The 21,510-nt window shown below is 35.4% G+C and overlaps 1 protein-coding gene across 16 annotated transcripts in view; it reads right to left on the bottom strand.

The window, feature by feature from the left end:
- ABI2 (abl interactor 2) overlaps nt 1-21,510 on the bottom strand; it is a 101,518-nt gene that overhangs the window by 36,183 nt on the left and 43,825 nt on the right. For 8 of the 16 annotated variants that reach the window (XM_061381824.1, XM_061381837.1, XM_061381865.1 and 5 more), the window contains exons 2-4: nt 15,593-15,760; nt 8,939-9,115; nt 7,400-7,417 (exon numbers count right to left, since the gene is read on the bottom strand). In XM_061381824.1, coding sequence (XP_061237808.1) covers nt 7,400-7,417; nt 8,939-9,115; nt 15,593-15,760 — 363 coding nt within the window. The remainder of the gene's footprint in view (nt 1-7,399; nt 7,418-8,938; nt 9,116-15,592; nt 15,761-21,510) is intronic. The other 8 variants (XM_061381890.1, XM_061381909.1, XM_061381838.1 and 5 more) reach the window with 1 other exon arrangement.

Below are 21,510 nucleotides of genomic sequence, written 5' to 3'. Positions count from 1 at the left end.
GTATATCTTAATTCATGATACCAGGAGATTTTTAAAAGTAGTAACCAAAGTCCTTTAAGCTCAACCTTAAACAACATAAAACCCAAGGTCACTTTAAGTGATGAAGGAGAAGTAGGTGAGCCAAACACTAAACTACATCAATTTGCTAGAAATAGGAAGGAAAAGGAGCAAGGACAGAAAAGGATAAAACAGAATTTTATTCTATATATGGAATAGCTAAAATATTTGAAAACAGCTTTCCAACTTTAATTTGTTTAAGGTTTTGGTATGTAAGGTGTTCCATTTAAATTGCAGTATCTTCTCTATAAATCTTGAAATCTATCAAAAAATATGAAATAAACAACCTATAAATTGAAGCATAGTAGACAATTCCATACATAAAATTTGATACATTTTTGACCTGTAGAATCATCAAATGGTTCTATTTGTTTGGTAAATGGGATTTGCACGAGTAACTTCCACTTACAAAAACCAGAGTCCCTATGGAATGTCCAACTAATATGTAGTTCTGTATTACCTTTGTATTAAGCTAAAAGAGAACTCAGTATTTCTTCAAGGTATTTTTCCTTGAGAAAAATGCTTCTATACTAAAAGTAAAACAATGAATATGTTATGCAGAGTATAAATACTGCCATCTAATTTGAGGAAAATGAAAAAAAAATACAAGAAAAATTGCCAATTTTCATAGGTGAAATCTATATTATAATTAAAATTAAACTATTTCACATCTAAAATAATTTGGTAAAAAAAATATTTATGGGATATTTATCATGGTTCTAACAACTACTTTGAGGGAAGTTATAGGGCAACCCAATGTTTCCAGACAAGGAGCAAAACACAAGACTAACCGTGAGTGTGGTGAAGGAGAATTTAACTAGAGAGAGAGAGAGAACATACCACAAACTCAGGACAGAGAAAACAAAGCAACACTGCACCAATTCATAACAGCAGTTCTACATGAAACTTTAAAAACAACCTAGGCAAAACTATCATCTGGCATGCAAGTGTGTAGTCAGAGGTCCTGAATCATAAACAGCAGTGCTAATCATTCTCTCCAAAGTTTTACTTGGGAACTGGAATGAAACTTTGGTGGCTGATTCCAACAATAATTCAGTTAATGTGGGTATTTTTTGATGCCATGAAGGGAAAAAGTCATCACTGAGAGCTGAATGAAACAGGTATTAGGCACATGGAGAAACAGCAGAAGTCTTTTATTTTTTCCCTGCCAGAAAGAAACACTCAAGAACAGAAGAAATATTTCATTTAGGTGACAAAGGTTAATGCATGACCAAACTCAAATACTTTCCCACTGGCCTGGACTAAGAAATGCAGACAATACTGAGAGTAAGAGCAGTTCCTTTAGGACCAGAGTGGTTTTCTCTGATCTCCAAACTTTGGAGATCACAACTAGCACCAACTATCAGGCCAATCATTACACCTTAATACTGTTTCTAAAGTGCTCCTATCTTTCCTGCCCTATCCTTTTTTGGTATATGCAGTACCTCCTTGAACCTTGATATATAATATCATGCATATCATATATAATGTTCATTACTAATCTCGGAGCTTTCCAATACCCTGTAAATACTCTTTAAAAAATACTAGAGTTCACAAAGTAGCTTTGTATCTTTAGCTCACAGAGCATATCACCTCTGTTAGGAAGCACTCTCCAGGAATAGACAACTTGCCACAATAGAGGGAGACACATTCTAAACTGAGCCCTGTGGTGTATCGCTCATGTAAACCACCGACCACCAGACCTCTGGGCACAAGACTAAAAGAATAAGAAAAATAAGGGGAGACAAAGGTCTATAAAATGATTTCTCTGCTTTCAAGGAACTTATTTTAGAATAACTAAGACACCCTGCTGAAAACAAAAAGTAATTTCTACAAATACAGAAAACTCCAAAAAAGAAGTATCAATGTGAGAAGAATGACCAAACAGAAGGAAGGTTTTATAGAGAAAAATCTGAGTTGGAGTGTTACCAAGTTTTAAAAAGAGCAAAATTTAAACACACTAAGAGAAGAGGAGTAGTATGTACAGTTCGTGTCTGGAGGTGGCAAAGTGAGGATGGGCACAAGCTGTGGGCAAACACCCGAAGGCTTTCATTCCGTGTCCAGTGCTGTTCCCAGCAGTCCCATCCAGTGCATAATCTTTGGCTTCCTAGAGACCTCTATCCCTCTCCTCAGAGGATATATGTTCTTATTTCAATTCTCTGAGCCAACAGGAAAAGGACCAGGAGATTCTCTGAGGGAAATCAAAACTGAAATCAGGCATTCAAGTGTAGCTTCAGGAGAAAGGTAAAATTTTTAGTAAGACAGGAAGACAAAAAGCCTAAGGTAACAAGAGTTTTAACATAATCCACTACAGAGAAAAGTAGGGAAAACCACTAGACCATTCAGGTATGACTTAAATCAAATCCCTTTCAATTATACAGTGGAAGTAACAAATAGATTCAAGGGAGTAGATCTGATAGAGTGCCTGAGAACTATGGATGGAGGTTCATGACATTGTACAGGAGGCAATAATCAAGACCATCCTCAAGAAAAGGAAACACAAAAAGACAAAATGGTTGTCTGACGAGGTCTTACAAATAGCTGAGAAAAGAAGAGAAGTTAAAGGCAAAGGAGAAAAGGAAAGACATATCCATTTGAATGCAGAGTTTCAAAGAATAGCAAGGAGAGATAAGAAAGCCTTCCTCAGTGATCAATGCAAAGAAACAGAGGAAAACAATAGAACGGGAAAGACTAAAAATCTCTTCAAGAAACTTAGAGATACTAAGGGAACTTTTCATGCAAATATAGGGACAATAAAGGACAGAAATGGTATGGACCTAACAGAAGCAGAAGATATTAAGAAGAGGTGACAAAAATACACAGAAGAACTATATAAAAAAGATCTTCACGACCCAGATAATCACGACGCTGGGATCATTCACCTAGAGCCAGACATCCTGGATTGCAAAGTCAAGTGGGACTTAGCATCACTATGAACAAAGCTAGTGGAAGTGATGGAATTCCAGTTGAGCTATTTCAAATCCTAAAAAATGATGCTGTGAAAGTGCTGCATTCAACATGCCAGTAAATTTGAAAAACTCAGCAGTGGCCATAGGACTGATGAAGGTCAGTTTTCATTCCAATCCCAAAGAAAGGCAATGCCAAAGAACAATCAAACTACCACACAATTGCACTCATCTCACTCATATGAGGTGTGAGCTAGCAAAGTAATGTTCAAAAGTCTCCAAGCCAGGCTTCAACAGTACATGAACCGTGAACTTCCAGATGTTTAAGCTGGATTTAGAAAAGGCAGAGAAACCAGAGATCAAATTGCCAACATCCATTGTGTCATCAAAAAAGCAAGAGAGTTCCAGAAAAACATCTACTTCTGCTTTGACTACGCCAAAGCCTTTGACTGTGTGGGTCACAATTAACTGTGGAAAATTCTGAAAGAGATGGGAATACCAGACCACCTGACCTGCCTCCTGAGAAATCTGTATGCAGGTCGGGAAGCAATAGTTAGAACTGGACATGGAACAACAGACTGGTTCCATATTGGGAAAGGAATATGTCAAGGCTGTATATTGTCCCTCTGCTCATTTAACTTAAATGCAGAGTACATAATGAGAAACGCTTGACTGGATGAAGCACAAGCTGGAATATCAAGAACCTCAGATATGCAGATGACACCACACTTACGGCAGAAAGCAACGAACTAAAGAGTCTCTTGAAGAAAGTGAAAGAGGAGAGTGAAAAAGTTGGCTTAAAATTTAACATTCAGAAAACTGATCATGGCAACTGGTCCCATCATTTCATGGCAAATAGATGAGGAAACAGTGGAAACAGTGACAGACTTCATTTTTTTGGGCTCCAAAATCACTGCAGATGGTGATTGCAGCCATGAAATTAAAAGACGCTTGCCCCTTCGAAGAAAAGTTATGACCAACCTAGACAGTATATAAAAAGCAGAGACATTGCCAACAAAGGTCTGTCTAGTTAAAGCTACAGTTTTTCCAGTAGTCATGTATACTATAGTCATGTAGAAGTCGACCTGAGAATTGGACTATAAAGAAAGCTAAGTGCTAAAGAATTGATGCTTTTGAACTCTGGTGTTGGAGAAGACTCTTGAGAGTCCCTTGGACAGCAAGGAGATCTAGCCAGTCAATCCTAAAGGAAATCAGTCCTAAATATACATTGGAAGGACTGATGTTAAAGCTGAAACTCCAATACTTTGACCACCTGATGCAAAGACCTGACTCATTTGAAAAGACCCTGATGCTGGGAAAGATTGAAGGTGGGAGAAGGGAACACAGAGGATGAGATGGCATCACCAACTCAATGGACATGAGTTTGAGTAAACTCCAGGAGTTGATGATGGACAGGGAGGCCTGGCGTACTGCAGTCCATGGGGTCACAAGGATTCAAACATGCCTGAGCAAGTGAACTGAACTACAGAGATAATGAATAAGAGATTAGGAGTAAGGAGGGAAGAACAGATAAAAAAGAATAGAAGAAAAAAGATGGATAAATTTCTGCTTAATTTTTGAAACAATTTTCCAACAACTGGCTTTTGCCAAGACAGAATTGGTGGCTCAAGACTGGAACAAAGAGGCAAACGCAGATGACTCCCCCACAAGGTGTTGCTATTGTGGTGTTTTTCTTCCAAGTGTGTCAAATAAATGCTTAACAATGAATCTGCAGCTGTACCCACAACCTAGATATGTGAGGGGCAATTTTCTGTAGATAATGACGCATACAAGATGACACTCAGAGTGAAAAAGTCAAATACTATTTTACAGAATTAAGTTATGAATCTTCAAGATCCCAAGCAAAACTTTCCCAAAGTGTTATATTCTTAATGTGTTAAACATAAAGGAGACTTCCCAGTCCTACTCATTAATCATTAAGAATCTGCTTGCACAACGTTCAACTGAAAAGCTACATTCACAGATCAGAAGCCTTTACTATTTTTGACTGAAATAAATACACTTATTTTAAAAGTACTTAAGCGTAGTTTCAGTAGTGGACAACTCTTTCACTTTTCAACAGAAAAATCTGTTTCAAATACATCAGTAACAAGATCTTAAAAGTCTCAAATATTAAAATAAAGAGTGGGGAAAGGATATCCCAGTTCAAGGTACATTCCACTTTTACATGGCCTCAGGTACATATTAAAATACTTCCAATATTGCACTCTACCATCGACTTTTTATGCCTCTTGCTGTAAAAATATTACCCATTGCTTTCAAAGGTCTTATGAACTAAATCCTACAATTTATTCTTATTTGACTGAAGGAAAAACAATTAACCCAAATTTCAGCAGAGAAGAACTATTAAACACAACCAGGATGTGATGTATAAAAGGTTAAAAATTCAACTTTTGAGTCACATCCCATGTGTCTGGTCCCAAAGATGGTATCTGTTAAGAGTATATCTGAAAGCCATCAAGTCTGACAAGACTGGGAACAAAGACAGAGCTCACGATGAGCTGAGGAGGAAACCAAGAATCAGGAGGCAAGTTCCTTCTAACTTCAACAGTTTTAAATTCTATTTTCTATCTTAATACATTCGATTATTCTGTTAATCAACCTTCTGAAGCCACTCATTTTTTTTCTACCAGCATAAAAATAACGACTTGCTATATGATGAATGGTTTTTCACTCTACTATTGCTTTGGTTCACCCAAAATGATTCACTATGTGCCACGAATTTATAGAGGAGACAGACACACTTACAATGAAGGGTAGGAAGAAAGGAAAGACAGAGGACTGTCACATTCTAGCTTCTAGGAGGGACTCAGGCTACACTCCTTACCCTGTCCACCCCAGCCCAACAGAGCAGAAACAATGGCACGGAGCCACAGTCCTGGGGAGTAGGGTTTTTGTTGCAAAGATGTTAAGGAATTTTCTCCAAGTGTGATGTTTCCTTACTGGATCTTTCTTCCTAGGAACCTCTCATTTTCCACTCACTCTGGCCTCTCTCTCACACAGAACAGGATCCTGAACCCAGAAAGGTCAAGAAGGAATCATAGTAGGGTTTAGAGGAAATGAGCCAGGGGTAGCGCTTTAGGCAAGATGGTCTAAACTTGAAGGGGAAAGAACTGGTCCATTGTTTTGTTTTTCCTTTAGTTGAATTTTCTGTGCACTGCTCTCACTTTGGAGGTTCATGTATCAGTAGCCAAAATTTGAACACAGAAAAAGCAGAGGTAGCCACAAACACTACTTTTGGTCTATTTCTACCTCTTTAATGCAAACGAATCTCCTCACAATTCCACATGCCTCACTCACTCACATGAAGTACATCTGCCTGGGCTCCTCTAGTCACATCTCTCTACCATGAGCTGTTTAACTTTCTATGGCCCTGGTTAGTAGCTAGTTGATGATTCAGGTCTCAGTCATCATCTTGTTATCACTTTCTACACTGAAGACATGGCAAACAGCACAATATATGGTAAGAACGGTAAGAATATGTGTGTGTGTGTGTGTGTGTGTGTGTGTGTGTGTGAGAAAAGGAATCATAGAATTCAGCTAAGAAAAAAGTTAAAAAAAGGAAATGCACTTTCAGTTTGGTGACAATAATTTTAGTATCACTCTATCTGACAGGCCCCTTGTTTACTCTTGAACGTCTTTTCTCAGTTTTCCTTCCAATGTTACTGAAACAAGTTAAAAAAGGTGATTATCTCTAGTTCTTAACTTGTATTTTGTTAAACACTATCATGAGCTTTTGATGTTTTACACATACTACTACTCAGCTTGAAACCTCTTAAAGTGGGTTATACTGAAATACATAATTTATAAGCAATTTGAATAAAAATGCTAATTTTTTTGCAAAATATATGATACTGCAACTTAAAAAACACCCATAACACTGAATATTTTCCAATTTTCAATTTTTTTACAGTGATTGAGTCAAGAGATAATGACATAGTGGCCATAAGGTGTATGATCAAGCACACCATTTATAGAATAAAAAGGTATTACACAGGGGGAGGGTTAAACAAAGCACATTAGCAGCCCTCCAATCCATAACAAAATGTCTCCATTTACAAAAATCCAGCTAATTTTATTTCATAATAACATTTTATGATAGGGTGACTTACATTTCCATTTCATAAAATATATTAACATTGCAAAATAATCACTTATTCAACAAATATTTACTAAGTGTCTAATGTGTGTCAGGCACTATCCTAGGCACATGGGATCGGGCAATGAACAAAACAGTCAAAAATATTTGCCCTCATGGAACATAAAGACACACAAAGTTGCATGACAAAAATAAAATAAGAAAAAGGAATTATTTCTTGGTTTTAAAAGGCCAAGTGCCAAGTATCTCTTCACTCCCCATATGTAATAGTCTATATAAGAACAAAGAATGGAAATCCAGCCCTGGAATCTCTTACCTTAAATCTAAGCAACCACTTAATGCATAAATGGAGCAAATAAAAGAGGTAAGGGGAAAAAAGCATTGAAAGGTTAGTTGGAACTTCAGGATGTGAAGAGAAAGGAAAAAACAAAGAAAAAACAAGTTAAGCATTCAGCATTAAAAAATAATGTTTCAGTAGATCATAGAAAGAGTGGTTAAAGCAGAATGTGTCATGAACGGGAGTTTTTGGATGAAATTATATACGACACCTTTATTTAAAAACAACTTTATTCCTGATTTCTTCAAATTAGTGACCCCTAAACATTAAAAGTCCAGAAAAATCAAAGTGATTACAGAGTTCCTAAAGAACAATTATTGGAGAATTAAGTAAGAGTTAGGGGGATAACCTTTTTATTATTACATAAGTGGGCAAGTACAAATACGATGTTTTATATTTTAAGTGTCTTTTTGCCATTAGATTCTGAAAGGATCCTAAAATTTTCTATTAGCAGTTGTTAGCCTCAAATAAATCTCAAAAAATTTTCCCAAGTTAGAATAAATTTCAGTTATCCATCCAATTACACATCCTATTTTAAAACGCTCTAATTTGTACTGCAATCTAAATGTATTAGGTGTTCATTATAAAATTAAATATTAAATTTCAGGTGATAGTGCTTGATTTAAAACTTTGAGAAAAATATTTTTGTTTTACATTTACATTGTACATATTCTCTTACCTAGATCTACATTCAATTTAGATTTAAATGATTTCTAGCCATCCTTGTGTGGGATATATTTTCTAAATTTGCATATATAAATCAACTGCATGAACTATATGGTTTCACTTACAGGCATATACATAGTTGCTCAGCATCACATTTGAAAAGTTATTGTCTTTCAAATCACTGAGGAGACCCAAACTTTAAATAAACTAATACTTAGCTGAAGCTCTGAACAGTTTCTTAAGTACAAGTATCAATTTAAGTGAAAGTTGTAAGTTCATCAGTTGTGATTACTGTACCTTATGTATATAGCAGGCACTTAAATACATTTTAAAAGCCAAAATATATAATGGCTATATAATGAAAAGCAGTGGAAATACTAAATTAACTTACTACTTTTATCTACATTATCCTCACCCAAAATGTTGAAATAAATTTGTTCTAGAAAAATTCAAAGTCCGTGTTTATATATATTCTTTCTGAAAACTAATGCCAGAAATTTGCTGATATTTTTGAGATAAAGCAAATACTTTAATAACATACTGAATAATATTTAATTAGTCATATTAAATCATTAAAGGATTTAAAATATAATACTACGTTTATTTCCAGATGTACATGAGGTATTTTCATAACTGATTAAGCAAATGCAATTCACTCAAAGATGACTGTTTAAAACTTGAGAACCCAGCACTAAAAAGAAAGATAACACAGTTATTAGTGGTAAGAAATCTTCAGAACTACAACTAGGCCAAGAATGATCCTCTGGAAAGAAAAGATAAGCATTTAATTTTCTAAAGAGTTAGTTCCATCATGGGCTATTTTTTTTAAAGTTTGACAAAACTTATGCTTACCTTTACTCCATGTCCAATATCATCTAGAATTGTATAGTCAATAGGTTTTCTAATATATCGAACTGGTCGTTCAAGGTTGGCTGGAGCAATAATCTTATGTGTCCTTGAAGTGTTTTTATTGGTAGTCAAAATACCAATTTCTCTTCTTGCAACTTTCTCTTTATGAATATCAACGGTCTACAAAACATAAACACAAAAATGTATACCCCTAATAGCCAGAAAAATAAAAACATAAATACTTAAGAGATTTAACATCATTATTCATATTCTTAACTGCAATTGCAAATTTCTCCTTTTGGTACCAAAACTGACTTTCTCCATTTTCAGGCTAAAAGGGTTGAGAAATCCTGGCTGGAAAAACCGATCTGGCCCATCACCCATCTTTTTATAGCTGAAAAACCAAGAGTGGTGTTTACATTTTTTAACGGTTAAAAGAAGTCAAAAGAAAAATTAGATCTTGACATGTAATTATACGGAATTCAAATATCAGTTTCCATAAACAATTTTACTGCAATACCAGTCATTCTACCTGCTTAAATATTTTCACAATACAATGGCAGAGGTGAACAGCTGCAGCAGAGACCTTATGACCTGCAAAGCATAAAATATTCATTAGCTGACCCTTTACAGGAAAAGCTTACCAACCTCTGGGTTAAAGCATGCTAATTTTTTCCTTCTCTATTAAGATTTAGCCTAATTAAGAAAGTACCAGCAATTAATCTGGTAACATTTAAAGATAATCTATTAGTGTAATTTCTTTTAGTGTTTAAATAGCTTTTTATTTAAAAAGGCCTAAAATATAAATACAATGTTAAAAATAAGTCATCTTTTATAAAGAAAAATGCTTATGTTTTATCATGATAAAATGCTAGTAAAATATTTTCATTATTTTATTAAATGCTCAAAACAGGATATAATTTAGTACGTAACAACAATGTGTTTTTACTCAATTTTCCATTTGCTAATAGAGGGTGAATTTCTCCATAAGCACAGGTAATTAATACACTAAAACAGCATTTTTCAAATTGCAAGTTGCAATTTAGTGAGATAATGAGCAGCAATTATTTTAAATGAAAAAGGACAGAACTGTCAAACGACATACACGCTGTAAGGTACTTTCCTCTTAGAATATTTGTTATGTACATAAGTGCATACATTCAAGAGTGTTCAGATGGAATATAAGATATATTGTTAACTGTGGGTTTCAGTTTTAAAAGTTTCAAACATACTTCACTAAATTGTTCACATCTCTTGCCACCATTCATGGCTTAAGCAGGAATTATTGCCGATTCTTCCCCAAACCCTACTTCAATTTACCCTTTCTTAAAGAACAGCCAGGTAGTAACACAGAAATGAAAATGAAAGACAATATTATGACATTATTATGTCATATTATGACATTATGACAATATTAAATACAACTTTAGGAAATCTGAACACTGATTACTTATCCTTCTAAACTACATAAAATCTGAAGGAAACCCAAAACAGACTTGAAGCCTCTTATTTCAACCAAGAGATTTTAAAGGCAACAGACTCTTCAAGGGCATAACTAATAAATACCTAAGTGAAGCATCAGATCAAATATTGGCGAAAGTAGGAGAGACCTTAGCATTATTAAGTATTTCATTTTAAGACCAAAATAGGCTTTGAACTTTTTCTGTGCACATTAGATAAGTTACAAAACCTGCTTTCCTTTTACATTGGTTGGGGGAGCTATAATAGAAGAAAGAAGTTTGTGTATTAGTGACCATATTGGGATTTATTTATTTTTAAATTCAGAAAAAATATAAATTAACCACATTTACTTTGAATAATTTCTAAAGAGTCATTCTGAAATTATTAAAAATATAAGCTAGGAAAATTTTATATTTGTCAAGTATACTTTAAATTAAACTAAAAACACAAAATATAACCCTTATTTTTTATATATAACTGGTCTCTGTCATATCAATAAAGAAAATTTATTAGAGAATATAATCCTTTCAACATTGTTTTCATTCTGCTTAGTTTTTAAAAATATAATTATCTCATCCAGAAATGAAAATATAAGAATGTAAACCTAACCAACGATAACAGAATTCTAAGTTTGAGGCAAACTGGAACTTCAATTTCAAATTCTCCTGCTAGAAATATCAATATGTCTCTGGAGAATGAAGAGGGGGTAACATTTCACTTAGTATTTGCACTAATATATAGTTATATTTTATAACAAACACATATTTTAAATTCTTTGAAAAAACTGAGACTCTAAAAAGAATGAAAACAAAGAGATTATACCTAGGGACTGTAGGCACTTACATATTACTTATCTATTCTCTTTATGTACACATAAACACATAGCCCAAACCTGTATAAACCATTACAGGAAGCATAAAAGGAAAACCAATATGGCAAAAGAAATGATCAAAGAACTTTCATAAATAATCCTAAATAAGGGGCATAAAATTATAGCAGCTATATCTAAACTAAGAGTTTAGATTCTTAGTTTAGATTCCTAGAGAAGGCAAAATAGAAATGAGTTACAAGGAAATACATACCCCTTCATTAGGAAAGTGACCATTTGCCCAGCACTAAACGCTTAAAGGAACTAGTTGAAGGAAATGTGAGAAAAATGTTCTTTGTTGTTTCTTATATTCTCATTAAACTTGAAGGGATAGTTTAAAACATAATTCTTAATAGTATATTTCTATATTTAGAAAGCCAAAACAGTTTGGTTATACATTCCTAGTTGTCTATTCTAAAAGACTGCCTACATCTTAGGAAACCAGAGCAGGGTTTAGAAAATACCTCAGATATCTAATATCTATTGGTCCTTAACCATTCTACCAGACAACCCTTAACAACCATTCCTATATACATGTCATCTCATCTCTGACCTGACTAAACTTCCATTTCTTTGCTTCTTCAATTCCTTCTTATCTCTAAATTCCCCCAACATAGTATTTTTGACTCAAATGTGAAAAAAATGTGACCTCAAAATATCTTAATACCTTTGACTTCCTCCATAAACAAAATAATGTTTTAATAAAGTATGATGATATAAAATTTAAAACCACACATTTGAAAAACATTATTTTGTACAGCAAGAACTTATAAACTAAATCCTACATCACAAGACTGGCCCACTGCCTGCTTCTACATGGTGCACAAGCTAAGAATGATTTTTACATTTTTAAACAGTTGCTTAAAAAATACAACACAAAAAATAATGAGTCTGAAACCCTCTATGGCCCACAAAGTCAAAAATATTGACTATCTAGCTCTTTACAAAAAAGTTTGCCAATCTTTGTTTACACCATTTATTGAATATTTGTTTTAGAAAATATTTCCTCTTATACTATGGAATAATAGAAAAATGGAATAATATTCCAACCTATTGGAATATTGGAGCATCAAATAGCTTTGACATTCAGTTGACTTTTAAAACAAACGACTCTACCCGTACATTAAATGTAACCGTAAAAAATTTTAATCCTTAAGGCAAATGCTTTTAAAATCTATGTAAATTTTAAAAATTTACTCATTTATTTGCTATAGCTTCCATCAGCCCATTTCTCCTACTCAACTCCTCATCCAACTACTTGAATATATTCTGTATAAACTTAACAGCCATCGCAGAGTTGCAGATCCTTTGCTTTTCCAAGCATTGCCCTCTATAGATACTAGACTCCAAATGAAAGTGGCACAACTTATTCTCGAGAGCTGTGACTCAAGCCCGTTATTTCTAGTCTACCAGTCTCCGTCCATTCATCTCTCCCATTTTTTATTTACTCCATTAGACTAGCTTTAAAAGATATTATTAATTAGACCCATTAATTAAATCATATAGATTTATGTGATACTCAAAATGAAAAAGTTCTTATAAGCTAAATACATATTCTTATAGTTTATTAATAACAATCACTTTCCTCCTTAAGGTTGCCACACTTTTCTACCAAAGAATTACAGAATTCCAATCAGAACATAGATAATTACTTTTGTTGTCATTTTCTTGTCGTCATTTATCCACACAATCTCGCCTATTTTCTCTTGCAAACTAATAAAAAGTTGTCCCTCCTTTTTAGGAACTCTAATATATTCATTTCTCTTTGGCATTTGCACTTTTCTTCTTAATTTCTTTTCTGGGTTCTATGCCCAAATTTCAAATATGCAGAAATGTTAAGAATCTGATGTATAAATCCCAAAATTCTGTATTAGATTAGCAATTTGTCAACATCCCTTCTACAGGAAACCAAGTTCATATATTTCATCATTTAAAATGCCACTGACCATTTCCTCCAAGAGGTCCTTTCAGAATAAAAATTTACCTCTCACTCACTAAAACTAACCCATGTTTTTTTTTTTTTAAGTCTAAGTCACACAGCAATACAACAAGCAATGAATTATATGTTGTCTACTTGACTGTGTGGATCACAATAAACTGTGGAAAATTCTGAAAGAGATGGGAATACCAGACCACCTGACCTGCCTCTTGAGAAACCTATATGCAGGTCAGGACGCAACAGTTAGAACTGGACATGAACAACAGACTGGTTCCTAACAGGAAAAGGAGTACATCAAGGCTGTATATTGTCACCCTGCTTATTTAACTTCTATGCAGAGTACATCATGAGAAATGCTGGGCTGAAAGAAGCACAAGCTGGAATCAAGATTGCCAGGAGAAATATCAATAACCTCAGATATGCAGATGACACCACCCTTATGGCAGAAAGTGAAGAGGAACTAAAAAGCCTCTTGATGAAAGTGAAAGTGGAGAGTGAAAAAGTTGGCTTAAAGCTCAACATTCAGAAAACAAAGATCGTGGCATCTGGTCCCATCACTTCATGGGAAATAGATGGGGAAACAGTGGAAACAGTGTCAGACTTTATTTTTCTGGGCTCCAAAATCACTGCAGATGGTGACTGCAGCCATGAAATTAAAAGACGCTTACTCCTTGGAAGGAAAGTTATGACCAACCCAGATAGCATATTCAAAAGCAGAGACATTACTTTGCCAACAAAGGTCCGTCTAGTCAAGGCTATGGTTTTTCCAGTGATCATGTATGGATGTGAGAGTTGGACTGTGAAGAAAGCTGAGCACCAAAGAATTAATGCTTTTGAACTGTGGTGTTGGCAAAGACTCTTGAGAGTCCCTTGGACTGCAAGGAGATCCAACCAGTCTATTCTGAAAGAGGTCAGCCCTGGGTGTTCTTTGGAAGGAATGACACTAAAGCTGAAACTCCAGTACTTTGGCAACCTCATGCAGAGTTGACTCATTGGAAAAGACTCTGATGCTGGGAGGGATTGGGGGCAGGAGGAGAAGGGGACGGCAGAGGATGAGATGGCTGCCTGGCATCACTGACTCGATGGATGTGAGTCTGAGTAAACTCCAGTAGTTGGTGATGGACAGGGAGGCCTGGCATGCTGCGATTCATGGGGTTGCAAAGAGTCAGACACGACTGAGCGACTGAACTGAACTGAAGTTTTATGGAATGTGAAAAAACCCTTAGAATGGCAAATTCAGATTTAAGGTTACATACTATTAAATAACAAGAAAACCCTCCGAATGGTCTGATGAATTTAACAGAAAAATAAGGTAGACTTTACATAAGTGATTTGATTAGGTGGAATACATTCAATTTAATTACATAGATTAAACATCAGACTTCGAAAAACTGATGGACTGGTCAATTTCAGAAGAGTTCTGAATTCTTTATATAAAAAAAGATAATATGCACATTTTAAAACTCTTTCTATTCCAGAAGAGTTCTAATCATTTAGTTCTAAAGAGTATTGAATACCACTAAGTTATGCAAATGACACAGTGCTAAAATAGAAATGCTACAAAGATCTCAAAAAGAAGACCAAAATCTTTTGTTAGTATTTTGAAAAACGTATTTTGAAATTATAAATTGTTTTTCACCAGTAATATTTTAAATGGCCCCTAAATACAGGAATGGGTATGAAAACTATGATATAGATATAAAACATTATCGAGCCATTGAAAATGTTTATGAAGAGCTTATAACACCAAGGAAAGATGTTTGTTGTAATGGTAAGCTAAAACAGCAGAGTTCAAAATTCCATACATATGATAATTCCAGTTAAATGTTAAATAAAAATTATTTAGAAGAAAAAAAATTGGACAAAATATACCAAAATATTAACAGGAAGAGTTTGAGTAGTGGGGAAACGGTTTGTTTTTCTACTTTTTCTTTTCTATATATTCATGACATTTATAATGGAAAAAGTATTATATTTATTTTTTCTAAGTTCCATATGAAGATAATTTTATAAGGTCACATATTAATCTTTACATTACTGAGGTAATAGAAAAAGCATTTAAAGAACTCATCAAGCTACCACATTTAAAGTGTAAAATTCAATAAAAACTGGAAGAAACCGGGCAAAATTTCACACTCAAGGCTGATTTGATTATTTTAACTTGACAACTGAGTTTTAATGAAACCATTAAGGTTTTCTTCTCTATCAAAATCACAGAGAAGATAATCATGAGACAAAAAAGATGGAAACAAAACAACCTAATACTGAGTTTGTATCTTGCAAATCATACATGTGAGTAAACTCACACAATAAAGGCTGCCAGCACTACAGACTGCATGTGTGTACCATGTATTCCTCAGGACAAAATAGGAAAACAGTGTGGTCTCACTTGTGAAATGTGATTGATTGAAGACTCCATCCTTCGTAGTTGGGATGCCTGGATATCCAGCATCTGCAGGACATTGTTGGCCAAGGTATTGATCAGATAGGCAACACTTGCTAAGGACTGGGTGGTGTAGGCTTTGGTTTCTTCTAGGGCTCGCTGCTTATCCGCTGACTAGAAAAACAAACAAACAATCATTACTTCAAAGATAACCCATTCTATCAATCCAATCTTCAAAAATACTCACCCAAACCATTATGTGGCTGAATCTACATGCACTAATTTAAAATGCTTTGAAAACCAATTATCAGTATTCATGTAAACCCAACAACTAAATAATTGACTTGAGTTCACTCATGTTTTCATGTTGAATAGATTAAATAAAATCCTGAAGCAATTGTTTACAAAATGAGGTCTGATGGATATTTTGAAAAATGGCAGCAAGCACACAGCCTCATGGTTGCTGCTTGGAAAGGCTGCACCGATCTGAATGCGTAAATTCCGGTGCACATTTTTCTACGCTCCTGAGTTCTTCCTTTCCTTTCACTCTAACATATACAATGTGACTATAAAGCAATGGTCTGATTAAAGTAATAATAACAAAAAAATAAGAATGATAATGATAAAGTATATAAAATAGTAATAATTGTGATCATGATAAAATAGAAATAGTAATAGGATCCTTTCTTCCCAAGCATCTTAAGTGTTATAACCCTATGGAAGACAAATAGCGATTTATAAATCTTACTTGATAAACAGAAACTACACAATAAAAAAGTGGTGCACCGATTATTTCCAAGAACACAAAGCAAAGCAACAGTAAGGTTACATATTCTATGCTGCAACTGCCAAATAGCATTTTCCTGCCCTAGTTCTACACAAAGACTCTATGGTTCAGTAGAAAGGACATAGCCTCTGAATCAAAATCCTTTACCTTCATTTCAGTTCTAATACTATAGTATGTCATATTCTAAGTAGTTGTGAATATCAATTAAGATAATGACTATAAAACCACTTTCCAAAACTCTACATCACTTTATCTAACAACTGTCATTCCATCTTTGAGTAGTCATCAATTGTTCAAAATCCACTACATTCCACTCTGCCTTCTGCCACAGTACAGGACTCAGAATCAGTAAACCAGGCACAATTTCTCCCAGAGGGAGCAAAATTCTTCTGAAGAAGCAGTAGTTAAAATAAATCAAAAAATAATGCTTTAACTTGAAAGGAGTTAAGAATCACTGTATTGATTTTTTTCCTAATCTTTAGTAATCTCTGTTTTATTAACACTTAAGTTAACGAGAGTTGAAACCAAATCTGGTTAAAGATAAATACTTGTTTAAAAACATCATATAGATTTCCAGATTGTTGTTGATGTTCAGTCACTAAGTTGTGTCTGACTCTTGGTGATCTCAGGGACTGCAGCATGCCAGCCTTCCCTCCCTTTCACTATCTTCTGTAGTTTGCTCAAATTCTTGTCCATTGAGTCAGTGATGCTATCCTAAATATCGCATCCTCTGTTGTCCCCTTCTTTTGCCTTCAATCTTTCCCAGGGTCTTTTCCAATGAGTCAGCTCTTCACATCAGGTGGCCAAAGTATTGGAACTTTAGCACTAGTCCTTCCAATGAATATTCAGGGTTGATTTCCTTTAGGATTGATGGGTTTGATCTCCTTGTAGTCCAAGGAACTCTCAAAAGTCTTCTCCAGCACCACAACTCAAAAGCATCAAAAAATGTCTAGATTATGGCTGCGTATATAAGGAGTTTGTAAGTCACTGGTCCATCCTAACAAGTAAAAATCTGAACAGAATTAAAAATCAACAACCTTTGACTTCAAAGCAGAAAATAGCTAAGCCAGTAACACTTTTCAAATATTACTCTAAATTAGAGTATGTATTACAGAGAATAACCAGAAATTTTGAATTTTTTAAAATTTATTTGTTAGTAGACTCAAATTTTCCACAGTTTATTGTGATCCACACAGTCAAAGGCTTTGGCATAGTCAATAAAGCAGAAATAGATGTTTTTCTGGAATTCTCTTGCTTTTTCCATGATACAGCGGATATTGGCAATTTGATCTCTGGTTCCTCTGCCTTTTCTAAAACCAGCTTGAACATCAGGAAGTTCATGGTCTGCATATTGCTGAAGCCTGGCTTGGAGAATTTTGAACATTACTTAACTAACGTGTGAGATGAGTGGAACTGGGTGGTAGTTTGAGCATTCTTTGGCATTGCCTTTCTTTGGGATTGGAATGAAAACTGACCTTTTCCAGTCCTGTGGCCACTGCTGAGTTTTCCAGATTTGCTGGCATACTGAGTGCAGCATTTGGACAGCATCATCTTTCATTATTTGGAATAGCTCAACTGGAATTCTATCACCTCCACTAGTTTTGTTTGTAGTGATGCTTTCTAAGGCCCACCTGACTTCACATTCCAGGATGTCTGGCTCTAGGTCAGTGATCACACCATCGTGATTATCTGGGTCTTTTTCTTTTTTGTACAGTTCTTCTGTGTATTGTTGCCATCTCTTCTTAATATCTTCTGCTTCTGTTAGGTCCATACCATTTCTATCCTTTATCGAGCCCATCTTTGCATGAAATGTTCCTTTGGTATCTCTGATTTTCTTGAAGAGATCTCTAGTCCTTCCCATTCTGTTGTTTTCCTCTATTTCTTTGCATTGATCGCTGAAGAAGGCTTTCTTATCTCTTCTTGCTATTCTTTGGAACTCTGCATTCAGATGTTTATATCTTTCCTTTTCTCCATTGCTTTTCGCTTCTCTTCTTTTCACAGCTATTTGTAAGGCCTCCCCAGACAGCCATTTTGCTTTTTTGCATTTCTTTTCCATGGGGATGGTCTTGATCCCTGTCTCCCGTACAATGTCACGAACCTCATTCCATAGCTCATCAGGCACTCTATCAGATCTAGTCCCATAAATCTATTTCTCACTTTCACTGTATAATCATAAGGGATTTGATTTAGGTCATACCTGAATGGTCTAGTGGTTTTCCCTACTTTCTTCAATTTAAGTCTGTGGAAAATTCTGAAAGAGATGGGAATACCAGACCACCTGATCTGCCTCTTGAGAAATTTGTATGCAGGTTAGGAAGCAACAGTTAGAACTGGACATGGAACAACAGACTGGTTCCAAATAGGAAAAGGAGTACGTCAAGGCTGTATATTGTCACCCTGCTTATTTAACTTATATGCAGAGTACATCATGAGAAACGCTGGACTGGAAGAAACACAAGCTGGAATCAAGATTGCCAGGAGAAATATCAATAACCTCAGATATGCAGATGACACCACCCTTATGGCAGAAAGTGAAGAGGAACTAAAAAGCCTCTTGATGAAGGTGAAAGTGGAGAGTGAAAAAGTTGGCTTAAAGCTCAACATTCAGAAAACAAAGATCGTGGCATCTGGTCCCATCACTTCATGGGAAATAGATGGGGAAACAGTGGAAACAGTGTCAGACTTTATTTTTCTGGGCTCCAAAATCACTGCAGATGGTGACTGCAGCCATGAAATTAAAAGACGCTTACTCCTTGGAAGGAAAGTTATGACCAACCTAGATAGCATATTCAAAAGCAGAGACATTACTTTGCCAACAAAGGTTCGTCTAGTCAAGGCTATGGTTTTTCCTGTGGTCATGTATGGATGTGAGTGTTGGACTGTGAAGAAGGCTGAGCACCGAAGAATTTATGGTTTTGAACTGTGGTGTTGGAGAAGACTCTTGCGAGTCCCTTGGACTGCAAGGAGATCCAACCAGTCTATTCTGAAGGAGATCAGCCCTGGGATTTCTTTGGAAGGAACGATGCTAAAGCTGAAACTCCAGTACTTTGGCCACCTCATGCGAAGAGCTGACTCATTGGAAAAGACTCTGATGCTGGTGAAGGACTGGGGGCAAGAGAAGAAGGGGACGAGAGAGGATGAGATGGCTGCATGGCATCACTGACTCGATGGACATGAGTTTGAGTGAACTCCGGGAGTTGGTGACGGACAGGGAGGCCTGGTGTGCTACGATTCATGGGGTCGCTAAGAGTCGGACATGACTGAGCAACTGATCTGATCTGATCTGAGACTTCAAATAATCGAGGGGAGGGATGGATATTTGGACAGATACTTTCCAGGCAACCATTTTTATATAGATAGCTTTTGAGATTCTTTTGAAAGCAAATAGTATTAACATAATTCAACCCTCAAATCACTTCATGCTATGCCTTTATTCCTAGTATGTATGCAAAAAAATTTGTGGCTAACTGTTGAATCAAAGATATGAGAGGCCTTTCCATATTAGATGGGTTTCACGTATGTCTACTTTTCTATGGAAGATTTCTTTTCCATGGAAGATTCCTTGTTGTTTTTAATATTTTTTTCTTCATCTTTAATTTTTGTCACGTTGATTAATGTGTGTCTCAGCACGTTCCTCCTTGAGTTTATCCTATTTGGGATTCTCTGCGCTTCCTGGACTTGAGTGCTTTCTTTCTCATGTTAGGGAAGTTTTCAGCTATAATATCTTCAAATATTTTCTCAGGATCTTTTTCTTCTCCTTCTGGAACCCCTATAATGCAGATGTTGTTGCATTATAACATATATAAATCCCAGAGGTCTCTGAGATTGTCCTCATTTAATTCTTTTTTCTTTATTCTGTTCTGTGGCAGTGATTTCCATCACTTTTGTCTTCCAGCTCACTTATTCAATTATTCTGCCTCAGTTATTCTGCTACTGATTCCTTCTAATGTATTTTTCCCACTTCCCCAGTATCTCAGTGGTAAAGAATTTTCCTGCAATCCAGGAGACGTGGGTTCAATCCCTCGGTAGAGAAGATCCCCTGGAGAAGGAAATGGTAACCCGCTCCAGTATTCTTGCCTGGGAAATTCCATAGAAGAGGAGCCTGGCAGGCTACCTACAGTCTATGGAGGGGGAGGGGTCGCAAAGTGTTGGACATGACCTAGGAAGTAAACAACAACAAATTTTATAAGAGGTGATATTCTAAGTTTAAGAATTTTGTGCTTGCTTCAGCAGCACATATATTGAGATTTTTTTCCTATAAAGTGTTCAATAAAAACTGGAATAAATTCAAATACATCTATTTCAATAAAAGTGATATAAAAGTTGCTACTTTAACCTAGAAGCCCTATAAATGACATCTTATTTTACATAAAAGCATTATAACCGAGGTTATTTTGTAATTATTAAAAAAACAATTTCTCAGAAGTAAACATCTGGGACAGTATTCTTATCTTTTGCTACAAGCAAATTTAATTTTCAGAGTTATAGTTTGTGCATTAAAGGCACTATGTAGCACCTCAACCCATTTATCTGATATTCCTACTTAGATGGGATTTAGTTCCCGAAAAAAAGAAGAAATTTAGATAAAGGAAAAAAAATCATAGGTTTATAGAGGAATATTATAATGTATGCTATGTTTAGTATAAATAGTGCTATGAGAAAAGATTCTTACATAGAATAAAGTGACCTATTGCCAAGATCCAATCTAGGCAATGCTTAATCCTTCCTACTGGGTTATTTTTTCTCTTTGCCTCATGATGCTGATTTCTTATCTCTGGAAAAAGCAAGAGAGTTCCAGAAAAACATCTATTTCTGCTTTATTGACTATGCCAAAGCTTTTGACTATGTGGATCACAATAAACTGTGGAAAATTCTGAAAGAGATAGGAATACCAGACCACCTGACCTGCCTCTTGAGAAATTTGTATGCAGGTCAGGAAACCACAGTTAGAACTGGACATGGAACAACAGACTGGTTCCAAATAGGAAAAGGAGTACGTCAAGGCTGTATATTGTCACTCTGCTTATTTAACTTATATGCAGAGTACATCATGAGAAAAGCTGGACTGGAAAAAACACAAGCTGGAATCAAGATTGCTGGGAGAAATATCAATATCCTCAGATATGCAGATGACACC

The sequence above is a fragment of the Bos javanicus genome, chromosome 2 (assembly GCF_032452875.1).
Source record: "Bos javanicus breed banteng chromosome 2, ARS-OSU_banteng_1.0, whole genome shotgun sequence".
Lineage (NCBI taxonomy): Eukaryota > Metazoa > Chordata > Mammalia > Artiodactyla > Bovidae > Bos > Bos javanicus.
This window is presented reverse-complemented; position numbering and strand designations above follow the sequence as displayed.